Here is a 21,033-nt window from a genome sequence, read left to right as displayed (position 1 = left end):
TGAAGCAAGATTGACAAAATGTTGATTTATTGAAGCTGTATAATGGGTATCTGGGTGATCATAATACAGTTTTCTCTCTGGTGTATGTTTAAAATTTTCCATAATAAAACAAAACAAAAGCCTAGTCCCTGAGAACAGCCAGACCAGAGTTCAAACCCTAGTTTCACCATTTCCTAGCTGAGTGACATTGCCTCTCTATTAAGTTCAGTTTCTCAGAGTGAGAATAATGTGCGAACCATTAGGGCTCTTGAAAAGATTAAGTGAGACAGAATTTGAGACATCTGGCACAGGTCTGGCCCTTAGTAGTTTAAGTAATAAGGGCGCCTGCTTGCAAGCAACAGAAACTGACTCTGGTTATAGCTAATCCCCCTACATGGAGATACTACGAGGCAGATGTAGGACTTGATCTCCGATCTCCTTTTTCTAGACCTAGAGTGTTCTCTACCTTGCCGCAATTGTCCAAAACCTAACCTTAGTTTGGTGCTTTGCAGTGTATGCCTTCAAACACACAGGAACATAATTTGAGCATATGTCTGTAATTTAGAACTCTCGGGACTGCAGGGTGGTCATGGGCGGAGGTGACTCACTGACAGTAAGTGGCCTGGCTGCTGGTGTTGGTTGTTAAGTGAACGCTGGTACGGTACCGGCTGGATCCCAAGCAGGGCGGATTGAACTCACGCATCTACCCGCCTCGCTCACTCCCGGGGTGCAGTAGGGCGGGCAGACGACCGCTGGGTCCCCGCCGGCCTGCCACGCTGTCAGCCCTCCCACCTTCCTCGCTGTCCCAGCGCAGGCCCTGCCGGTAGTTCTGCCCCAGGCTCCAGCGGTTAGCCGGGTCCCGCTCCCTCCCCTCTGGCGCGGCGGGAGGCGGGGCCGCAGATCCTGGCCCACGATTGGCCGAAGCAGAGGCGCTCCGCCCCCCTTCCCGCCCCTTTCGGCGAGGTGAGAGGTCATCAGAGCACCGGTCCTTTGGAGCGACAATGGCGGGGCTTTGGGTGAGCGTGGGATCGCGGATGGTTGCGGGACGGTGTGGGCAGCGATTGCCGCAGCAGTTGATGCGGAGAATAGCGCTGTGGACCCTGAAGGTGAGGAGCGACGGGGCTTCCCAGAGGCCTGGGCTTCACTGGGCTTCCAGCCCCGCTTTGCCTTGCAGTGGCCGGGGCCGCGGAGAGCGCCCGGGGGGCTGCCGGTCGACACCCGTGGCCCGTATTCCTCGGTGGTCGGGGCAGCTAACTCCCTTTCCCTCCGGAGTTCGCGTTGGAGCGGGGCACAGCAAGAGTCTGTCGCCGCAGCTGGTACTCGGAGGATCGTGGAGGGCAGACGGGCCCAGGGAGCCAGCTGGTATTTTTTTCTGCCTTTTCCCAGGGACTGGCTGACAGATCTCTGGCAGTAATGTACCTGCATTTGCTTTGCGTGTTAAGGTTTTGACCTGTCTTGAGCTTTCCAGGGTGTATTTTTAATGGTCCTTACAGTTTCCATTTTCTTTTGCCTCATTCTTTCTTTGAAGGGACACTGTGGATTGCTGCTGACATAGACTTAGAGTTGTGAGTTTATCTGAACTTTTAAAAAGTATCGTACGACGTCAAGATTGTTACTGCTTTTAAGTTTGAGTTGAAAGCCTTTTTTAATTATATTATGTCACAGTATACAACATATGTATCCTGTGAATTAAATTTTCTTTTCTATGTAGTGGTCAGCCTGATTTTTGTACATTTCTAAAGCACATTTTAAACGCATTTTTGCCACTGTTCTGTATGTCCAAGGGTTTCACAGTGACAGCCTTGACTTCTATATTGGAGTGTTTGTGTGTGGCTGTTAACACTTTTCTCAACATGTAGTCTCATAATTTCCGAGCAAAGACTCCCTAACTTACTTTATTAATAGGGTTTATTAAGTCACTTGAACAAATTCTTTAAAAGGAAGGTCTCCTTGAAAACCATCTGCCATCCGGTTCAATATGCTTGTTACACTTCCTTTAATAAACATTTAAAAAATTGACACATAACTTGATTTATTGTCATTGGAATTGGAAGACATTTTAGAGATTACCTGGCCCATTCTACTTTGTTAAAGAGGAGGGAACCCAGGTGAGCAAGTGAGAGCTGGAGCTGCTCATGACTTGGAAGCCTGCACCTGTATTTGCTTTCTGACTTGTATTAGCTTAGTGTCAACTTCAGAATGCTCTCTCATAGAACACAATGTTCTTGTGTTGGCACACAATTTATTGTTTTGTAATTTTTATTGTTTAAGTTTTTAAAATCTTCATCCGAGGATATATTTATTGATTTACCCCCTTCCCCATAAGCGCCCTAACCAAGGATGGAACCTGCAACCTAGGTATGTGCCCTGGTCAGAGACTGAACCTGCAAACTTTTGGTGCAAGGGACGATGCTCCAACCAACTGACCCACCCAGCCTGGGCTGTAATTTTTGTTGTTTTTAACCTTTTAATCTTTCTTGACTACATCAATAGCAGTTGCAAGACTTTTATGCCTTTACACAGTAGGCAGCATAGTGTAGTGGAAAAGTATGGGCTTTGCGCTCACATAGATAAAGTTTTGTATGACATTAATTAGACAAGTCACTTTGCTTCAGCTATTTTTTCCCCAATAAATCTTTATGGAACACTTCCTCTATGGTGCTATGGAGAGGTCCTGGTGCTATGACAAAATAGAAGAGAGGGACTGGACCAAGTCAAGATTTTGAGCTCTATGTCCTAGATACTGTTATGATGTTTTACTTGAATTAATTTATTCAGTCCTCACAACAGCCATATAATCCCATATACAGAGAAGAAATTGAAGCACACAGTATTTTGCAACTTGCTCAAAACTACAGAACTAGTAAATGGCATAGCTGGGATTTGGAACTCCAGGACCTATGCTCTTAATCATACTGTACTACCCAAGGTAAGGGAGTGTTCTCCTTTGGCAGTGAAACAAATTTTGAAGGAGAAAATGACTTTTCTAGGCAAAGAAAGAAGAGATGAGTCTTATATGTGAAAGAACATTACCTGTGGCCTGAGGGAAGGACAAGATAGAACTCAGAAAAATCTGAAGGGCACAGAGACTAGATGGTGCTGGAGAGGTATGAATCAGACTATGTTGGGCCTCGCAGACCATGCCATTAGGCTTGGTGTTGATCTTATAGCAATGGGAAGCCATGTGACATATTTTAGATTGGAGAGGCTAAGAGAGAGGAAAGTTGGTACTGTACTTACTGCTGTACACTTGTTCTGTACTTACTAATCTGGCCCTCCACCTTGTTTTATCTGTCCCAGCCGCTTGTTTCTACTCGGTGGCAGCGCCAAGCTCTCGCTGAACTGTTAAGGAGTAGTTACATTTATATAGTCCTAAAATTCCATTCGGCCCTTTGAAGGCAAGTGCGAGGCTGATGTGGCCCCCGGTGAAAATGAGTTTGACACCCCTGCTGTAGGATATCTAAGCTTTGATTTTTCTTACCTTGTTTCTTCCTTTCAGTGTGTTTCCAGAGACTGCATCTTGTCTATTTCTGTGTGCTTAGCTTGACACAGTAAGCGCTGCTGAATGTGTGACAATACTGACTAGAGTGGGGAGTTACTTTTGCCAGTAAAGAATTCCTCCTGGGGGTGGGAACAATCTCTGAAGTTCACTATTGCATTAGGGGAAATTGAGCTGCTACTTAGTTTCTCTCCATGCTTCTCATATGTGAACTTGAAATATGCCCCACTAAGTCTGTATTTGAAGCAGATATATGTTTTTGAAGATTTTATGTCTCCCATTTGTCCCTCCACCTCTGCAAGCCATTTGGTTGGTTATTGTAGAAAGCAACTATTAACTGTAGACTCTAGTCTAGAGAATTCTAACTATTCTTTTAGCCAGTTGGCAGAATTGGATCGCTTCTAGGGTGTATGCAGTGTTTATCTTTCTTTCTTTCTTATTTATTTATTATCTTCACCCAAGGATATGTTTACTGATTTTTAGAGAGAGAGAAAAGAGAGAGTGAGAGGGGAGGAGAGAGAAGAGAGAGAGAGAGAGAAACATCAATATGAGAAACATCGATTCATTGAGTCCCATATGCACACTGACCAGGAATCAAACTGGCAATCTAGGTACGTGCCCTGACCAGGAACTGAACCTGCAAACCTTTTTTTTTTTTTGGTGTACATGAAGACACTCCAACCAACTGAGGGACCCAGTCAGGGCTGTAGAGTTCACAATTTAGTCTTATTTGTTTTGTGTATCAGTTTTTACAAAACTTTCTATTTAAATACTCAGTTTTTTCTTCTGTCTACATTTTTCAGTAGGTATAGGATATTGGGTTTTTGGTAATTGCTAGAGTTTATTGAACTTTTACCTTGGTGAGATCAATTTATGGCTCCTTCAACTCACAGTTTTGGTGATAGTTTCTTCTTTGAAGCAGAATGCATATTGATAAAGAGTTAGTCCGTTAACAGAATTGTTTTAGTATATTTATTTGAATGCCACAGTGGGTATGGTAAAAGCAACAGTAGTTTTTTGCAGAACTAGTGTTTAAATTATTCTTTAAGATAATTGCTACTGAGGACTTCTGCCAAGATGGAGGCATAGGTAGATACACTATGCCTCCTTGCACAACCACAAAAAGTACAACAACATTTAAAAACAAAAAGTAACCACAACTGCCAGAAAATTGAACTGTATGGAAGTCTGACAACCAAGGAGTTAAAGAAGAAACATTTGTTCAGACAAGTAGGAGGGGTGAAGATGGGCAGTGGGGTGGAGAGGACTCCAGCAAGGTGATGATTGGTGGAGAGGGCAGTCCCACATTTGCTTACAGATAACCCAGGAGGAACAACGGGGGAGTGAGACAGACTGAGCAACCCAGGGTTCCAGTGTGGTGGTGTGTGTGGGGGGGTGGGGGTAATAAAGCCTCAAAAACTCTGATTGAAAAAGCCTGGGGGGGTTGAGGCAGAAGTAGAAACTCCCAGGCTCACAGGAGAGTTCACTGGAGAGACCCACAGGGTTCTAGAATGCACAGAAACCCACCCATCTCGGAATCAGCACCAGAAGGGCCCAATTTGGTTGTGGGTAATGGGGGAAGTGACTGAAAGCTGGCAGAGAGCTGAACAAGCAGCATTGTTCCCTTCTGGATCCCTCCCCCACATACAACGTCAGCAACGTGGGATGCCCTACTCTGGTGAACACCTAAGTCTCTGCCCCTTACTACATAACAGACCTGCTGAGACCAAAAAAAAAAAAAAAAAAGGTCCAAATGAAAGAACAGATCAAAGCTCCAGAAAAAATACAACTAAGCAATGAAGAGATAGCCAACCTATCAGGTGCACAGTTCAAAATACTGGTAATCAGAAGGCTCACAGAATTGGTTGAATATGGTTGCAAATTAGAGGAAAAAATGAAGGCTATGAAAAGTGATATAAAGAAAAATGTACAGGGCGCCAACGGTGATGGGAAGGAAACCAGCACTGAAATCAATGGTTTGGAGCAGAAGGAAGAAAGAAACATTCAACCAGAACAGAATGAAGAAACAAGAATTCAGAAAAATGAGGAGAGGCTTAGGAACCTCCAGGACATCTTTAAACGTTCCAACGTTCAAATCATAGGAGTGCCAGAAGGAGAAGAGGAAGAGTGAGAAATTGAAAACTTATTTGAAAAAATAATGAGGGAGAACTTCCCAAATCTGGTGAGGGAGACAGACTTTCAGGAAGTCCAAGAAGCCCAGAGAGTCCCAAAGAAGTTGGACCCAAGGTACACACCAAGGCACCTCATAATTACATTAGCCAAGATGAAAGATAAGGAGAGAATCTTAAAAGCAGCAAGAGAAAAGGAGATAGTTACCTACAAAGGAGTTCCCATAAGACTGTCAACTGATTTCTCAAAAGAAACCTTACAGGCAAGAAGGGGCTGGAAAGAAGTATTCCAAGTCATGAAAGGCAAGGACCTACATCCAAGATTCCTCTATCCAGCAAAGCTATCATTTAGAATGGAAGGGCAGATAAAGTGCTTCCCAGATAAGGTCAAGTTGAAGGAGTTCATCATCACCAAACCCTTATTATGTGAAATGTTAAAGGGACTTAACTAAGAAAAAGATTAAAAATATGAACAGTAAAATGACAACAAACTCACAAATATCAACAACTGAACCTAAAAAAAACAAAAACAAAAACAAACTAAGCAAACAACTAGAACAGAAACAGATTCACAGAAATAGGGATCCCATAGAGGGTTATTAGGAGGGAGGGAAAGGAGGGAGTTGGGAAAAAAGGTACAGGGAATAAGAAGCATAAATGGTAGGTACAAAATAGATAGTGGGAAGTTAAGAATAGTATGGGAAATGTAGAAGCCAAAGAACTTATATGTATGACCCATGGACATGAACTAAGGTGGGGGAATGATGGTGGGAGGGGGAGTACATGGTGGAGGGGAATAAAAGGGAGAAAAAAAGGGGACAACTGTAATAGCATAATCAATAAAATATATTTAAAAAAAGATAATTGCTATTGAATTTATCAGTTTGGGCAGTCTAGGTCATGTCTAGAATGTGAAAGTAGGTGTAGAAAAGGATATTCATTTCCTTAGTTTAGAAAAGCATATTCATTTCCCTGTTTGCAATGGCTGGAAGGCATGCGTCGGTCAGATTTGGCAAGAAGGTGTACATTCACCCTCCTCTTTTTGGTTAACAGTTATTATATACTTACTGTAATATATGCAGAACTGTGATAGACATTTTACACATTTTCATTTAATCCTTGTAGTAACCTATATCCTAGATAAGTACTGTTATCATTCCCAGTTGACATATGAGGAAATTTCCTTTATATTAAACAAATGTTAGAGCCAACATTCGAACCCAAGTCAGAATCTGTCTGAGTCTAGACCAGAGCTCTTAATTCCTATATTACTCCTTTAATGCTAACTTCCAAATGGTCTGATATAATTTTAAGAAAGAAGGACATTTTGCTGCACAATTGGATTTAGTTTGTGCAATACCTTACATTTCCTTGGTGCTTTACAGTTTACAAAGGATCATTCGATCTTTTTAACAACTCTGTAGGGAAGCAGGGGAGGTGTAGGAAAGCAGATGGAGTCTAGAGAAATGATTTACTCAATGTTGCATAGCTATAAAGCAGTGGAGCAAAGAGTTGATCCAGGTCTTATGACTCTGAAGGTCACGCTACTTCCCATGTGTTAGCAGGCATTTCTTTTCTAAGTGTGGAAAACATAGGAAATCTTTATTCTTGCAGGAGAAACCACTGCAACATGCTATGGGGAAGTCATTCTGTACATGCTGACCCTTCTTTCTCTTTTTGGTTGTGACAGGCTATATAGTCTTTGTAAATAAATGGAGTTCATTAAAGTTTTTCCTCAAACTACTGTCATTCGGAAGTATTTTAAAAGAATTTTGGACTGGGCTTATAGCCAGTTTCTTAAATGTTTAACAAAAACAATAAACATTAAAATTCTGTGTATAAGTCCAAATTAGCAGATTTCTGCTAACTGTTCCATGCATTAAAAAAAATTGTTATAGCTCTACAAAATTGTCTGATTTTTGAACTGTGTTCTTTATAACTTTGAATTTCCATGAAAGTGCGATAGGAGTAAACAGGAACAAGGAACTGTTATGGGCCAACTGCAAACCAGTTCAGGCTCACTGTGCGAAAGCCCCAAACCCTTGTTTCTCCATAGTGGTTGTCCTGCTGTTATAGTTTGTCTGCTTGTACCATTTGTACTTCTAGTTACTTGGCTAACCAGGGGTGTCCATGTTTTATAAAATTTGGGGCCACATCACAAATTCACATGTGTACAAACTATATGTTTTCTTTTTTGATAATGGTGGTAAAATATGATAGTTTGTTAGATCTTCAGAACCAAGTATTTTAAAATACTAATAAGATTCCAAGAAAACCAGTTTTGAGCGATTAGGTATAATGTTAAATCATGTACACTTTGGCCAGTTGTAACTTACTATAGAGTTGATTTAGTTTTAAGAAGTTTGTGGTACAGATGTTATATGTTATTTGTAGTTTTCTGAAAGTAAATACATAGAGTCAGCTGACCCAAACATTTCTTAGAGCTTGCCCGCTTAGATAGTTCTGAATCTTTCTGCAATAGAAACTCTCTCCTGTTAGGCCAAATTTAGCTTAGCCCATTCTTCATGAGTTCATCTAATGAGATAGAGTCCTGAGGTTTTTATCCTAGAAACTTAATGCATGACACATATTTATTAGACTCTATGTACAGTTGTCCCCTGAGAAACGTGGGTTTGAACTGTGTGGGTCCACTTAGATTATTTTCAAGATACACAGTTGGCTCTTTGTATGGGGGTTTTGAATCCAAATAGCCAACCAGCTGCAGATGGGAGTGTTTTTGCATTCCCAAACACAGACAGAAAAAGTCTGAGGTAGGTTGGCTCTGTGGATGTCAAGCACAGACTCTAGAGTCAAAAGTCAACCATGGATATTTGACTGTGCAGGATGGGTGTCCTTAACCTCCACATTGTTCAAGGGTTAACTGTAATTAGTGTTATTTTCACCAGGTAGCTTTGGGTGTTTTTTGGTTTGTTATCCTCAGAGTAACTGAGCAGTAGGTGAGATCTGTGTCACCATCTTCTTGGCCCAAATGTTGAGTTTGGAATAACGGCATCCTTCAGTTGTCAAATGCTTGCTCATGTTAAATACCTCTGTACTAAGTTTTTATTTTTTGAGTCAGTGGTTTAGGTTAGTAATGGACCTTAGAGAAAAGTAATCTCATCTTGAATTTTTTAGCAGAGAGCAAAGGGGTTAAAGTAGTTTGCTCAAATCACAGAAATTGTATCAAGCTCAGCTAGGATTAGAACTGAGGTTTCTTGACTTTTTCTCCCGTGCTTCTCTAAGTGTTCTCTTCCCCAGAGGTAAAACATCACTGTTGATTCTCACTCCCCAAAGCTATTTAAAATACCTCAAATGTTTATCCCAGATTGTGTTTTGTCTCTGGTAGACTCACATTTCATTTTTGCCACCAGGAATCAGTTATACCCTTTATTTGCTAAAGATTAAATACACATGTATGATTTTTTAAAAAAGATTTTATTTATTTATCTTTAGAAAGAGAGAAAGGGAGGGAGAAAGGAAGGAAGAGAAACATTGACCTGTGAGAGATTCATCTATCGGTTGCCTCTCAAATGCCTCCAACTGGAGACCTGGTCTGCATCCCAAGCATGTGCCCTGACTGGGAATCAGTCTGTCAACCCCTTGGTTTGCAGTCCGGCACTCAATCCATGGAGCCACATCAGCCACGGCTGATTTTTGCCTTTTGACATGTTCCTGCAACAGATCATTATGTACCGTACAGTATTAGTGAGAATTTGTAAAAGTGTAAACTACTTTGTATTTCATTTTATAAAATTGTTAGGAAGCTGATATGCTATTTACTTTCTTGTGTAAATATCCTAGTGCTACCTTGCAGCAGAATAAATGTGAGAAATTCCCAGGTAGCTTTTGCTTCTCATTCCTCAAGTTTATTTTCTGCATTGGCTGAGGCTATAAACACAAGACATGATTTTTAGGGAAAGAATATCCTTCAGCCTATTAAATTTGATGTAAGAGAAAAGTTGCTGAATTATAACTCTTCTGCTGAAGGCAATGGAAGACTAAATTTTTATTTGAACACAGAGGGAGTGGTGAGACCCTCTTGGTTAATTGTTGTTTTTTCACCCCAATCATGCCTTTATATAGACATTAGTGTTATGGTGGGAGGTGCCACAATTTTTATTATCTCAAAATAAAAAATTTCACAATGCTTTTAACAGGCCTATGCTTATATCTTATAACCATTACAGCCTAGCCCAATGACTTTTGAAAAATTAAAATTCTCCAGACTCAGTTTTCTCATTTTCTAAATTGAGGCTAACACTCTTGAATTTATGAGGGTGCTTGGAGGAATATGAGAGTTAGTTTTGGTCTTTAAAAGGGACACAATGTGGTGGTGGTGGAGGAGGTTATAAGGGGACTAAATGGTAATAAAACTACAATACAAAAATAAAAGGGACACAATAATAGAGACAATTTTCTTCCCATTTTCAGTTCATTTTCTTCACTAGTCTTTTACTTTGTAGTGTAGTCTTTATTTTGTAAAGTGTATCTTTTGTATTTATTGCTTTCACTTTTGTATAGAGATTACATTTTGGAATTTGGTGACTGATACTTGGCAACATAATTGTATGAGTCTGTGGGTTCATTTTAAAATGTTATAAAAACATTTTGCTTCTTATTTGACTTGTTATCATTTTAGAAAGTTTTAAATCTTTGCTCCCTCCCTCCCTCCCTCCCTCCTTCCTTTTTGGGTCTAGCTTTATCAGTGGCTATTGGGTAAATTGTTTTCTTAAACCGGGCCTATAATTTTTTATTAGTAATTGTCCTTAAGTTTAAGTCCTTAAGAACTGTTTTCTTCCCATAAACATTTACAAATAATAAATTAGAAGTGAACTTGACTATTAGTATACCTTTTCACTTTTTAAAAAGGATTTTATTTATTTTTAGAGAGAGGTGACGGGAGGGAGAAAGAGAGTGGGAGAAACTTTGATGTGAGAAAGAAACATCGATCAGTTGCCTCTCGTACATGAGCTGCAATCGGGAGTCAAACCAGTGGTCTCTTGCTTTGCATGACAATGCTCCAACCAACTGAATAACACTGGTCAGGCCCCTTTCTTCAAATTTAATTTGATCCACTGACTCTTATACTTTTCTGGAGATTGTTTTGATGCCTTCGGTTTCTCTTGTGTGCCAAGAAGATTTGTCTGTAGTTATGATTTACCTTCCATAGTTATGACATATTGCTTAGAATGATCTATATAGATTAATAAAACATTTTAGCCAGAAGCATATTGCAAGAATTAACCTGAAAAAATATTCTTTGAAGCCCATTCAAATATCTGTAATTTATTTCACTTTCTTTTTATAGCATGCTTCACACTATTCAAGACACAACTTAATGGTGACCCGTAGTCTCTGTTCAGCGGACTATTATTCTAATGAAAAAGTAAGTATTCAAAAAATATTTTCTTTAAAAAAATTTTTAATATATTTTATTGATTATGCTATTACAGTTGTCCCCTTTTTTTCTCCCTTTTATTCCCCTCCACCATGTACTCCCCCTCCCACCATCATTCCCCCACCTTAGTTCATGTCCATGGGTCATACATATAAGTTCTTTGGCTTCTACATTTCCCATACTATTCTTAACTTCCCACTATCTATTTTGTACCTACCATTTATGCTTCTTATTCCCTGTACCTTTTTTCCCAACTCCCTCCTTTCCCTCCCTCCTAATAACCCTCTATGGGATCCCTATTTCTGTGAATCTGTTTCTGTTCTAGTTGTTTGCTTAGTTTGTTTTTGTTTTTATTTTTTTTTAGGTTCAGTTGTTGATATTTGTGAGTTTGTTGTCATTTTACTGTTCATATTTTTAATCTTTTTCTTAGTTAAGTCCCTTTAACATTTCACATAATAAGGGTTTGGTGATGATGAACTCCTTCAACTTGACCTTATCTGGGAAGCACTTTATCTGCCCTTCCATTCTAAATGATAGCTTTGCTGGATAGAGGAATCTTGGATGTAGGTCCTTGCCTTTCATGACTTGGAATACTTCTTTCCAGCCCCTTCTTGCCTGTAAGGTTTCTTTTGAGAAATCAGTTGACAGTCTTATGGGAACTCCTTTGTAGGTAACTATCTCCTTTTCTCTTGCTGCTTTTAAGATTCTCTCCTTATCTTTCATCTTGGCTAATGTAATTATGAGGTGCCTTGGTGTGTACCTTGGGTCCAACTTCTTTGGGACTCTCTGGGCTTCTTGGACTTCCTGAAAGTCTGTCTCCCTCACCAGATTTGGGAAGTTCTCCCTCATTATTTTTTCAAATAAGTTTTCAATTTCTCACTCTTCCTCTTCTCCTTCTGGCACTCCTATGATTTGAACGTTGGAACGTTTAAAGATGTCCTGGAGGTTCCTAAGCCTCTCCTCATTTTTCTGAATTCTTGTTTCTTCATTCTGTTCTGGTTGAATGTTTCTTTCTTCCTTCTGCTCCAAACCATTGATTTCAGTGCTGGTTTCCTTCCCATCACTGTTGGCGCCCTGTACATTTTTCTTTATATCACTTTTCATAGCCTTCATTTTTTCCTCTAATTTGCAACCATATTCAACCAATTCTGTGAGCCTTCTGATTACCAGTATTTTGAACTGTGCACCTGATAGGTTGGCTATCTCTTCATTGCTTAGTTGTATTTTTTCTGGAGCTTTGATCTGTTCTTTCATTTGGACCTTTTTTTTTTTTTTTGGTCTCAGCAGGTCTGTTATGTAGTAAGGGGCAGAGCCTTAGGTATTCTGCAGGGCGGGACAACCCATGTTGCTGGGTTGTGGTGCTGTATGTGGAGGAGGGGTCTGAGAGGGGACAATGACGTTTACAAGCTCTGATGGCTTTCAGGCTCTTCTGCTACCCATAATCAAATTGGGCCCTTTTGGTGCTGATTGCAGGGTGGGTGGGTTTGTGTGTGATCTAGGACCGTGTGGGTCTCTCCAATAAACTCCTGTGAGCCTGGGAGTTTCTCCCTCTGCCTCAACCCCCACAGGCTTTTTCAATCAGAGTTTTTGAGGCTTTATTACCCCCACCCCCCCCCACACACACCACCACACTGGAACCCTGGGTTGCTCAGTCTGTCTCACTCCCCCGTTGTTCCTCCTGGGTTATCTGTAAGCAAATGTGGGACTGCCCTCTCCACCAGCCATCACCTTACCTGGAGTCCTCTCTGCCCTGGCTGTCTGTTTCCACCCCTCCTGCAGGTCTGGATGAATGTTTCTTCTTTAACTCCTTGGTTGTCAGACTTCCATACAGTTCAATTTTTTGGCAGTTGTGGTTATTTTTTGTTTTTAAATTTATTGTTGTCTTTTTTTGTTGTTGTGGTGCAAGCAGACAAAGTGTATCTACCCCCACATCCATCTTGGGGGGATGTCCAAAAAATATTTTTTTAACAACTAAGTTATAATGGTTTTATTTTGTTTTCTTCACACTGTGTTCATTGGACGGATTAAATTTTATTAATGCTGTGTTATGGTTTCTTGCTCCAACATCATAGGTTTCATGTGTGTTTAATCTTTGTTCCTTTTATATTGTAGTCCACAGCCTGAGTGTTTAATTTATATTTGTATCTATCCCACAAATTGAATAAATTTATAATGTGTTTACCTTATTTTCAGCAGAATAACTAATGTAACCCTTTTTATTAGACTGAGCCGTTGAGGGATTTTAAACTATTGATTTTTTTCCTTTACTTAATACTGTATTTTGCCATGTATATGAGCACCCATGTTTTGGGTCCAAACTTTTAGGGGAAAAAATCTTTCATTTTAATTTTTTAATTCAATTATTTATTTATATTTAGAAACAAAACTGGTTATCATATTCCAGAGTTATATTTTGCGTATGGATATTGTTATTACTTTCTATAGTTACAGTTTAAATGCATAAGTATAAATAAAAATTAAAAACATTTATATAGCTACGGAATTAGGACTACCCATGTATAATGGTCATCCTTATTTTTCCCTCAAAAATGTGGGCAAAATAGTCCCATTATACATGGCAAAATATGGTACTTTATTGGACAGCATAGGTCCAGTTAGTTATGATAACTTTTTGTTATAAAATCTATAGGTTAATATAAAAAGTTCAGCATAGACAGTATGCCTTGGGGAGCATGTGCATATGTATATTTCTGCACACATGTTGAGTTCCTGTCTGGAGGTAATCAGCTGTCCTAATTAGGGACACTGTGTGAGTTCTTAGCTAGCATTTATTCAAGAGGCTGTATTCCAGAAGGGAGGAAAATGAAAGTGGTACAGCCATCTTTCTTCATATAAACACTGATAGCCTTCCTTATTAGATAATAGGTGTTAAAAATGGGCCCTCATTGATGAAATTAGTGGTGTTCAAGATGTGTTTAGGCTGTTACAGAAATTCTCAGCCCCTGAATGAGAAGAGTAATAATCTGGTTGGCCTTTTATTCGTTACCTTTAAGGATAGAACCTATGCTTGATGAAAGAGTCCTGTGTTCAGCCACTGGGTTGGGGATTCTTGATGGCTCTGAGTCTGACAATATGGCTAACCAAATCCGAATATTGATGCATTTGCCTCACATGAAGCTTTCACGCAGGTTGTTGGAGTGTTACAAACTGCGGGAACTTGAGACTTCCCTGAGCTTATCTAGCATGTTTTAAGACTGTTTATGTGTTTGTTAGTAAATGTCCATGTGTGGCAGAGTTTGGTTTGAGACTTGTTTTTGTTACAACCTCATAGTGCGGGTTACAGGATTAGCTAACTCACCTCCCACATTGGTGGCCATTGATAATTACTAAAAATACATACATACATACATAAATACATACATACATACAACTATCTTGGTTTAGGACATTTAAAGAGTCCTTGCCTCCCTCTCCCACCTTAGAATCTGCTAAGCAGGTACAAATTTTTTCTTACATGTTTGAAATCAAATCTGCTGCCTGCTATCTTTGCCTTCTCCTTTGCTGTGCCTTTGCCTAAGGTCAACATGGAGAAACTGTATAGCATTCTCAGCCATGATAAAATCTATGATATTTCTGTACTACAAACCGTCTGTTTGTAGTACATTCAGACCAAGTTGATAGACTTGCCCTTCACTTGAGGGCTGCATTTAATCGGACCTTTCTACTACCAGGGACTCTTGCTTTCTTGTAGCCATTCATTAAATACTATACTGGTTTGTTTATTGTTACTGTTTTAAGTTCAGGTAGGTAGACCTGGTGAAAGCCAGGTGAAATTTAATCATGACTAAAAATATTATTTTTTGGCTTGAGTTTTAACAAGTCAACTTGTCTAATGTTTGTTCATGAGAATAGGGAAGATTTGACTTACCAGCAATTTACTCAGAAAAAGACTAGGAAGTTGTAGGCCTTAAGTTAGTGGAGCCAGTATTGCACTGTGGTGTGCCTGCCATAGGTGGTGACTGGCTGAAAGAAGGAGAAGGGATTAGTCAGAGAACATGTATGAAGGACCCATGGCTGTGGATGACAGTGTGAGGATTGACTGTGGGAGTGGGGGGCGGGTTGGATGGAGGGGGCAAAGGGAGAAAAATCTTTACGGACAACTTTAATAGCATAAACAGTATAATATTTAAATTTAAAAAAAGAACAATGTGGGATAAGTAGAGGAGAGGACTCAGAAGTGAATAAGGCTGGCAGAGTTGTTCTAGTTGGTCTTAGTGAAAAGCTCCAAGAGATGGCCTTCTGAACGCATTTATTATAGTTTGTTATAAATAAGAATATTAGGGAAATTCTGTTCTATTCATTAGAACAATGCTATATCAGACCAGGCTAGTTAACAAATCTTTTAGTAATTGTAAAATATCTCAAATACTTTTTATTGACAATATAATATAGCAAAACACTTATACTGTTTTAATTACTTTATTGTTGTTCAGTTACAGTTGTTTGCATTTTCTCCCCACCACTCCTCCCCAACCCCAGCCAAACCACCTCCCTCCCTTGCTTCCACCCTCCCCCTTGGTTTTGTCCATGTGTCCTTTATAGTAGTTCCTGAAAACCCTTCTCCCCACTGCCCTTTTTATTAATAAAGGAAAGGTTAAATGAAAAAAAAAACCCAAATATGATCTTTGGCATTAATAATACAATGTTTAAAGCTTACACCATTGTACTCTGATTATGTCACATCATGGTATGTTTTGACATGAATATGTGGGAGTGAACTGTGGCTTTACCGTTAGTTAACTTTTGTAAGTTACTTAGGCAAGTGATTTGGCCTTATCAAGCCTCAGTTTTTTTCATTTGTAAAATGGCGATTTTATCAGAACTGACCTCCTGGGACTAATGTAAGTATTAAATGAGATAGTGCACAAAAGGGATTTGTCACAGTACCTGGTATATTAGAAAGCATGTGTCCTAAATATCAGCTGCTTAATGTTACTCTTAACAACTTAACTTTCTATATTCAGAAACTGAGGCTTAAAATCCACAGATAGTAGGTGTAAGCTTAGTGCAAACCCAAGCCTGTCCTCCTGAGCAGGTGGATTTACTTGCTGTGCTGTACCCCTTCTCAGAAGCATTTGGTGAGCAACTCAGCGTCTGCAGTTCCACCATCAATCTTGTTCTGCCAACAAGTGTCCAGTGGAATGGGCTAGCTTAGCCCTTTTCTTGGTGTCTGAATTGAGTGAAGTGGCCTTGGTGGTTTCAGACCCCAGCTATGATGATCTAAACAGAGAGAAGGGAAAGAAAGAAGGAGGAATAAAGAGAGAATGGATTAAAAGAAAATAACTTTAAAAAAATCATCAGGAAACTTCCAATGTATTTCTTATCTGAATGACATCATTAGCACTGTTATAGAACAGCTGCTGCAAAAGATCTTCTCTATGTCTCATGGTGCACAAAAGCCCTTCTGTCTTCATGGATTCAGGTTCCTGATTTAAATGCCTCCCCCCCCCCCCCCCCGCCCAATACTTTGAGTATCTTCAGAGTGCCTTATATGTGGCTCTCCACTTATAGAATAAAGTCCCAATTCGTTAAGTGGCATGTAAATTCCTTCATGTTCTGGCCTTTTCACCCTAGTTTTATTTGCTACAAATTCCCTGTATATACTTGGTGCTTGAGCAATATAAAAAATTACTTGTGGTTTTTTAGTGCTACCCCAGGCTTTCCATGTTACTGTCTGGGTGTCTTTACAGTATATCCCCTTTTTTCCTTTTAACTTCTGAGCCATATACATCTGTTATTTATTTAAAAGAAAATCTTATGTATGAAAGATTAATCGATATGATTATCTTTGCCTTTGTGCACTAATTGGTATACATTAGTAGTCCTGGATTAGTAAGGGCTCCTCAGAGAAACAGAATCAGCAGGAAGACTGAGAAGTCCCATAATCTGCAAGCTGGAGACCCAGGAAAGCTGGCAGTATAATTCTAGACCACATTCAAAGGCCTGAGAACCAGGGGAGCTGCTGGTGTAGGTCCCAGTCCTTAGGAGAAGACCCATGTTTCAGCTCAATCAAGCAGGCAGAATGAATTTTCCCTTCCTCCACTTTTTATTTTATCAGGTCCTCAGCAAGATGGGGTAATGTCCACACACGTTGGGGAGGGCAGTCAACTTTACTGAGTCCTCTGATTCACATGTTAGTCTCATTTGGAAACACCCTCAGAGACATACCCTGAATTAATGTTTAATCTGGGCACCCTGTGGCCCAGTCAAGTTGAACATGAAAGTAACCATCACAGGCCCTGAAAAAAGTTGTATCAGGTGCAGATTTTAGTTTTAATACAGGTTTTTCCCTGTTAGATATGGTCCCACTCCTAAGAGTCTGGTGTGTGGCCCAAAGGGATAAATAACAGCTATAGCTAACATTTATTTAGTATATATTGCACTAGGCACTATTCTAAACACTTTGAGGGTGTTAATTCATATTCTTACAGCCTCATGTAGCAGATGCTATTATTTTACATGCCTGGAAATAGGGGTCAGGAATGATGACTTGTCCACAGAAGAATACACAGAGGAAGAATAGAGGTAATGATGAGATTCCAACCTGGGCAGTTTGGCTCCAGGCTGGCTCTTAGCGATTACTCCGTCTCTAGATAGACATTAAGATGGAATTCTTACTTAATCCCTATAATGTTATAATAATTTGTTATATTTACTGTAACAGTTGCTTAATGTGTAACTTCCCACTGTTGGTGCTGCCTTTAGATAAATTCAGATGTGGTATGTTTACTACTTAATAAAAATTCACATTTTAAAATGCAGTTCAAGGAAGTATAAACATTTTTTTCTTAACATTCTTGTACTGTTTACAGGGGTTTAACCCATGACCATTTGGGTATAGAAAGGTAGATGGTTTTAAAGTCTCAAGCCTGTGGTGAGATTAGGATACTTTAAAGGCCAGTCTGCTCAAGGCCCTAATGACTTAGGATTCTTTCTATCAATTAGGAGTTTACCCACTTTTAAGGCAGAAGCTTGTCTCAGTTTGGTGGAATAAGCCACATGTGACATAAAGATTAAACCAAGTCTTTGAAAGCCTTTTCCAATTCTGAAATTTTCACTCCCTGTTGGGTTAAAATACTGCTTTAAGTCACATAAGAATACTTGTAAGATTATATATAACTTCATCTTTTCTTTTAGAAATATAACTAAAACTTCTGTATTGTTCCATTTAACTTATAATAATTCACTAACTGATATGATTGTGTAATAAAATGTATTCCATCCAAATTACTTGTAATTGTGTGTGTGGTTCTTTAAAATGATTAGCCTGCCTCACCTCCACCCTCCCCCTTGGTTTTGTCCATGTGTCCTTTATAGTAGTTCCTATAATCCCCTCTTCCCACTGTCCCCGCCCCCACCCCCCACCCCTGCCCTGGCTATTGTTAGATTGTTCTTAACTTCAATGTCTCTGGTTATATTTTGTTTGCTTTTTTCTTCTATTGATTATGTTCCAGTTAAAGGTGAGATCATATGGTATTTGTCCCTCACCTCCTGGCTTATTTCACTTAGCATAATGCTCTCCAGTTTCATCCATGCTGTTGCAAAGGGTATAAGCTCCTTCTTTCTCTCTGCTGCGTAGAATTCCATTGTGTAAATATACCATAGTTTTTGGATCCACTCGTTTGCTGATGGGCACTTCGGTTGCTTCCAGTAATTGGATATTGTAAATTGTGCTGCTATGAACATTGGGGTTCACCTGGGGTGGGGTGGAGGGATGGGGAGAAAAGGCATACAACTGTAACTGAATAACAATCAAAATTAAAAAAAAAATGATTAGCCTGTACAATTTTAGAATAGGAAGAGAACCTTATTAAATAGTATCTTATTAGAATGCTATCTGTTTATATATGTGGAAATAAAGACCTGCAGAAATTGACTTCTTAAAGTCAAATAGGTCATTAGTGGCAAAACTGGGCTTAGAATTTAGAAATGGAACTACATACAGAATGGAATTATCCTTTCTTTTTTTTTTTTTTTTTTTTTTTAAGGGTTTATCTTTGCACTTTATTTTTTTTTTTTTAATATATTTATTGATTATGCTATTACAGTTGTCCCATTTCCCCCCCCACTCCACTCCATCCTGCCCACCCCCCTCCCTCCCACATTCCCCCCCTATAGTTCATGTCCATAGGTCATACTTATAAGTTCTTTGGCTTCTACATTTCCTACACTATTTTTACCCTCCCCCTGTCTATTTTCCACCTATCATCTATGCTACTTATTCTCTGTACCTTTCCCCCCCTCCCCCTCCCACTCCCTTAATGACAACCCTCATGTTCTAGTTGTTTGCCTAGTTTGCTCTCGTTTTTGTTTTATGTGTGGCCATTAATAACTGTGAGTTTGCTGTCATTTTTACTGTTCCTATTTTTGATCTTCTTTTTCTTAGGTAACTCCCTTTAACATTTCATATAATAAGGGCTTGGTGATGATGAACTTCTTTAACTTGACCTTATCTGAGAAGCACTTTATCTTCCCTTCCATTCTAAATGATAGCTTTGCTGGATACAGTAATCTTGGATGTAGGTCCTTGCGTTTAATCTTGGGTAATGTAATTATGATGTGCCTTGGCGTGTTCCTCCTTGGGTCCAGCTTCTTTGGGACTCTCTGAGCTTACTGGACTTCCCAGAAGTCTATTTCCTTTGCCAGATTAGGGAAGTTCTCCTTCATTATTTGTTCAAATAAGTTTTCAATTTTTTGTTCTTCCTCTTCTCCTTTTGGCACCCCTATAATTCGGATGTTGGAACGTTTCAAGGCGTCCGGGAGGTTCTTAAGCCTCTCCTCATTTTTCCAAGTTCTTGTTTCTTCATTCTTTTCTGGTTGGATGTTCGTTTCTTCCTTCTGGTCCACACCATTGAGTTGAGTCCCAGTTTCCTTCTCATCACTATTGGTTCCCTGTACATTTTCCTTTGTTTCTCTTAGCATAGGCTTCATTTTTTCATCTGTTTTTCGAATAGATTCAACCAAGTCTGTGAGCATATTGATAACCAGTGCTTTGAACTGTGCATCCGATAGGTTGGCTATCTCTTCGTCGCTTAGTTGTATTTTTTCTGGAGCTTTGAGGTGTTCTGTCATTTGGGCCATTTTTTTGTTGTTGTTTGTCTTGGCGCGTCTGTTACTTTAAGGGGCGGAGCCTTAGGTGTTCACCGGGGCGGGGTAATGCTGGTCACAGCGCTGTGACGCTGTACGTGGGGGAGGGGCCGAGTGGGAGCAATGGCGCCGGCCTCACTGTCCTCCGGCTTTCAATCTTTCACTCCGCTACCCACAATCAAACTGGGCCACTCTGGTGCTGGTTCCTGAGTGAGTGGGCCTGTGCACACTCTAGGCCCCTGTGGGTCTCTCCAACAACCTCTCCTGTGAGGCTGGGAGTCTCTCCTGCTGCCGCCCCAACTCCCACGGGCGTTTTCAATCAGAGGTTTGAGGCTTTATTTCCCTGAGCTGGAGCCCTGGGTTACGCGGTCTGCTTCTCTGCCCGCCGTTCGTCCGGTTTATCTGTGGGCGAATGTGGTGCCGTGGGGTGCTACCCGCTGCTCTGCCTGCCCCGCTCTCCGCCACTCTGAGTCCGGCCCTCTGGGTTTATCTGTGCAAATGTGGGGCCGCAGGGTCTGCTAGTGCTCAGACTGCCTGCACCATTTGTCCCACACTCAGCCAGTCTCAGTCCCGCCACAGCCACACGAGTCCTCTCCACCCCGGTGCCCGTCTCCGCCCCTCCTACCAGTCTGGATGAATGATTATTTTCTATTTTCTTGGTGTTGGTCCCCCTTGCTGTTCGATTTTCTGTCAGTTCTGGTTGTGCGAGGAGGCGCAGTGTGTCTACCTACGCCGCCATCTTGGTTCTCCTGGAATTATCCTTTCTATTATGTGGCTTCAGCTGCTTCAAAATTTGATGGCTATTCAAACATAACATTGTATTCAAATAGCACAACCCGCTTGGTCTGGGAATCTTTGGATATAAGCTTAATTTGTACTTGTTCAGAGTTATTAAAAATATTGTTTAATGCTCTGCCCCA

The 21,033-nt window shown here is 40.2% G+C and overlaps 1 protein-coding gene across 2 annotated transcripts in view; it reads left to right on the top strand.

Annotated features, from left to right (window-relative positions):
* Positions 1–927: 927 nt before the first annotated feature.
* PCCA (propionyl-CoA carboxylase subunit alpha) overlaps positions 928–21,033 on the top strand; it is a 473,714-nt gene continuing 453,608 nt past the window's right edge. For both annotated transcript variants that reach the window (XM_024578839.4, XM_024578842.3), the window contains exons 1-2: positions 928–1,085; positions 10,916–10,993. In XM_024578839.4, the coding sequence (XP_024434607.2) occupies positions 981–1,085; positions 10,916–10,993 (183 nt within the window). In that variant the 5' untranslated portion in view covers positions 928–980. The remainder of the gene's footprint in view (positions 1,086–10,915; positions 10,994–21,033) is intronic.

The sequence above is a fragment of the Desmodus rotundus genome, chromosome 13, assembly GCF_022682495.2.
Source record: "Desmodus rotundus isolate HL8 chromosome 13, HLdesRot8A.1, whole genome shotgun sequence".
NCBI classification, from domain to species: Eukaryota; Metazoa; Chordata; class Mammalia; order Chiroptera; family Phyllostomidae; genus Desmodus; species Desmodus rotundus.
This window is presented reverse-complemented; position numbering and strand designations above follow the sequence as displayed.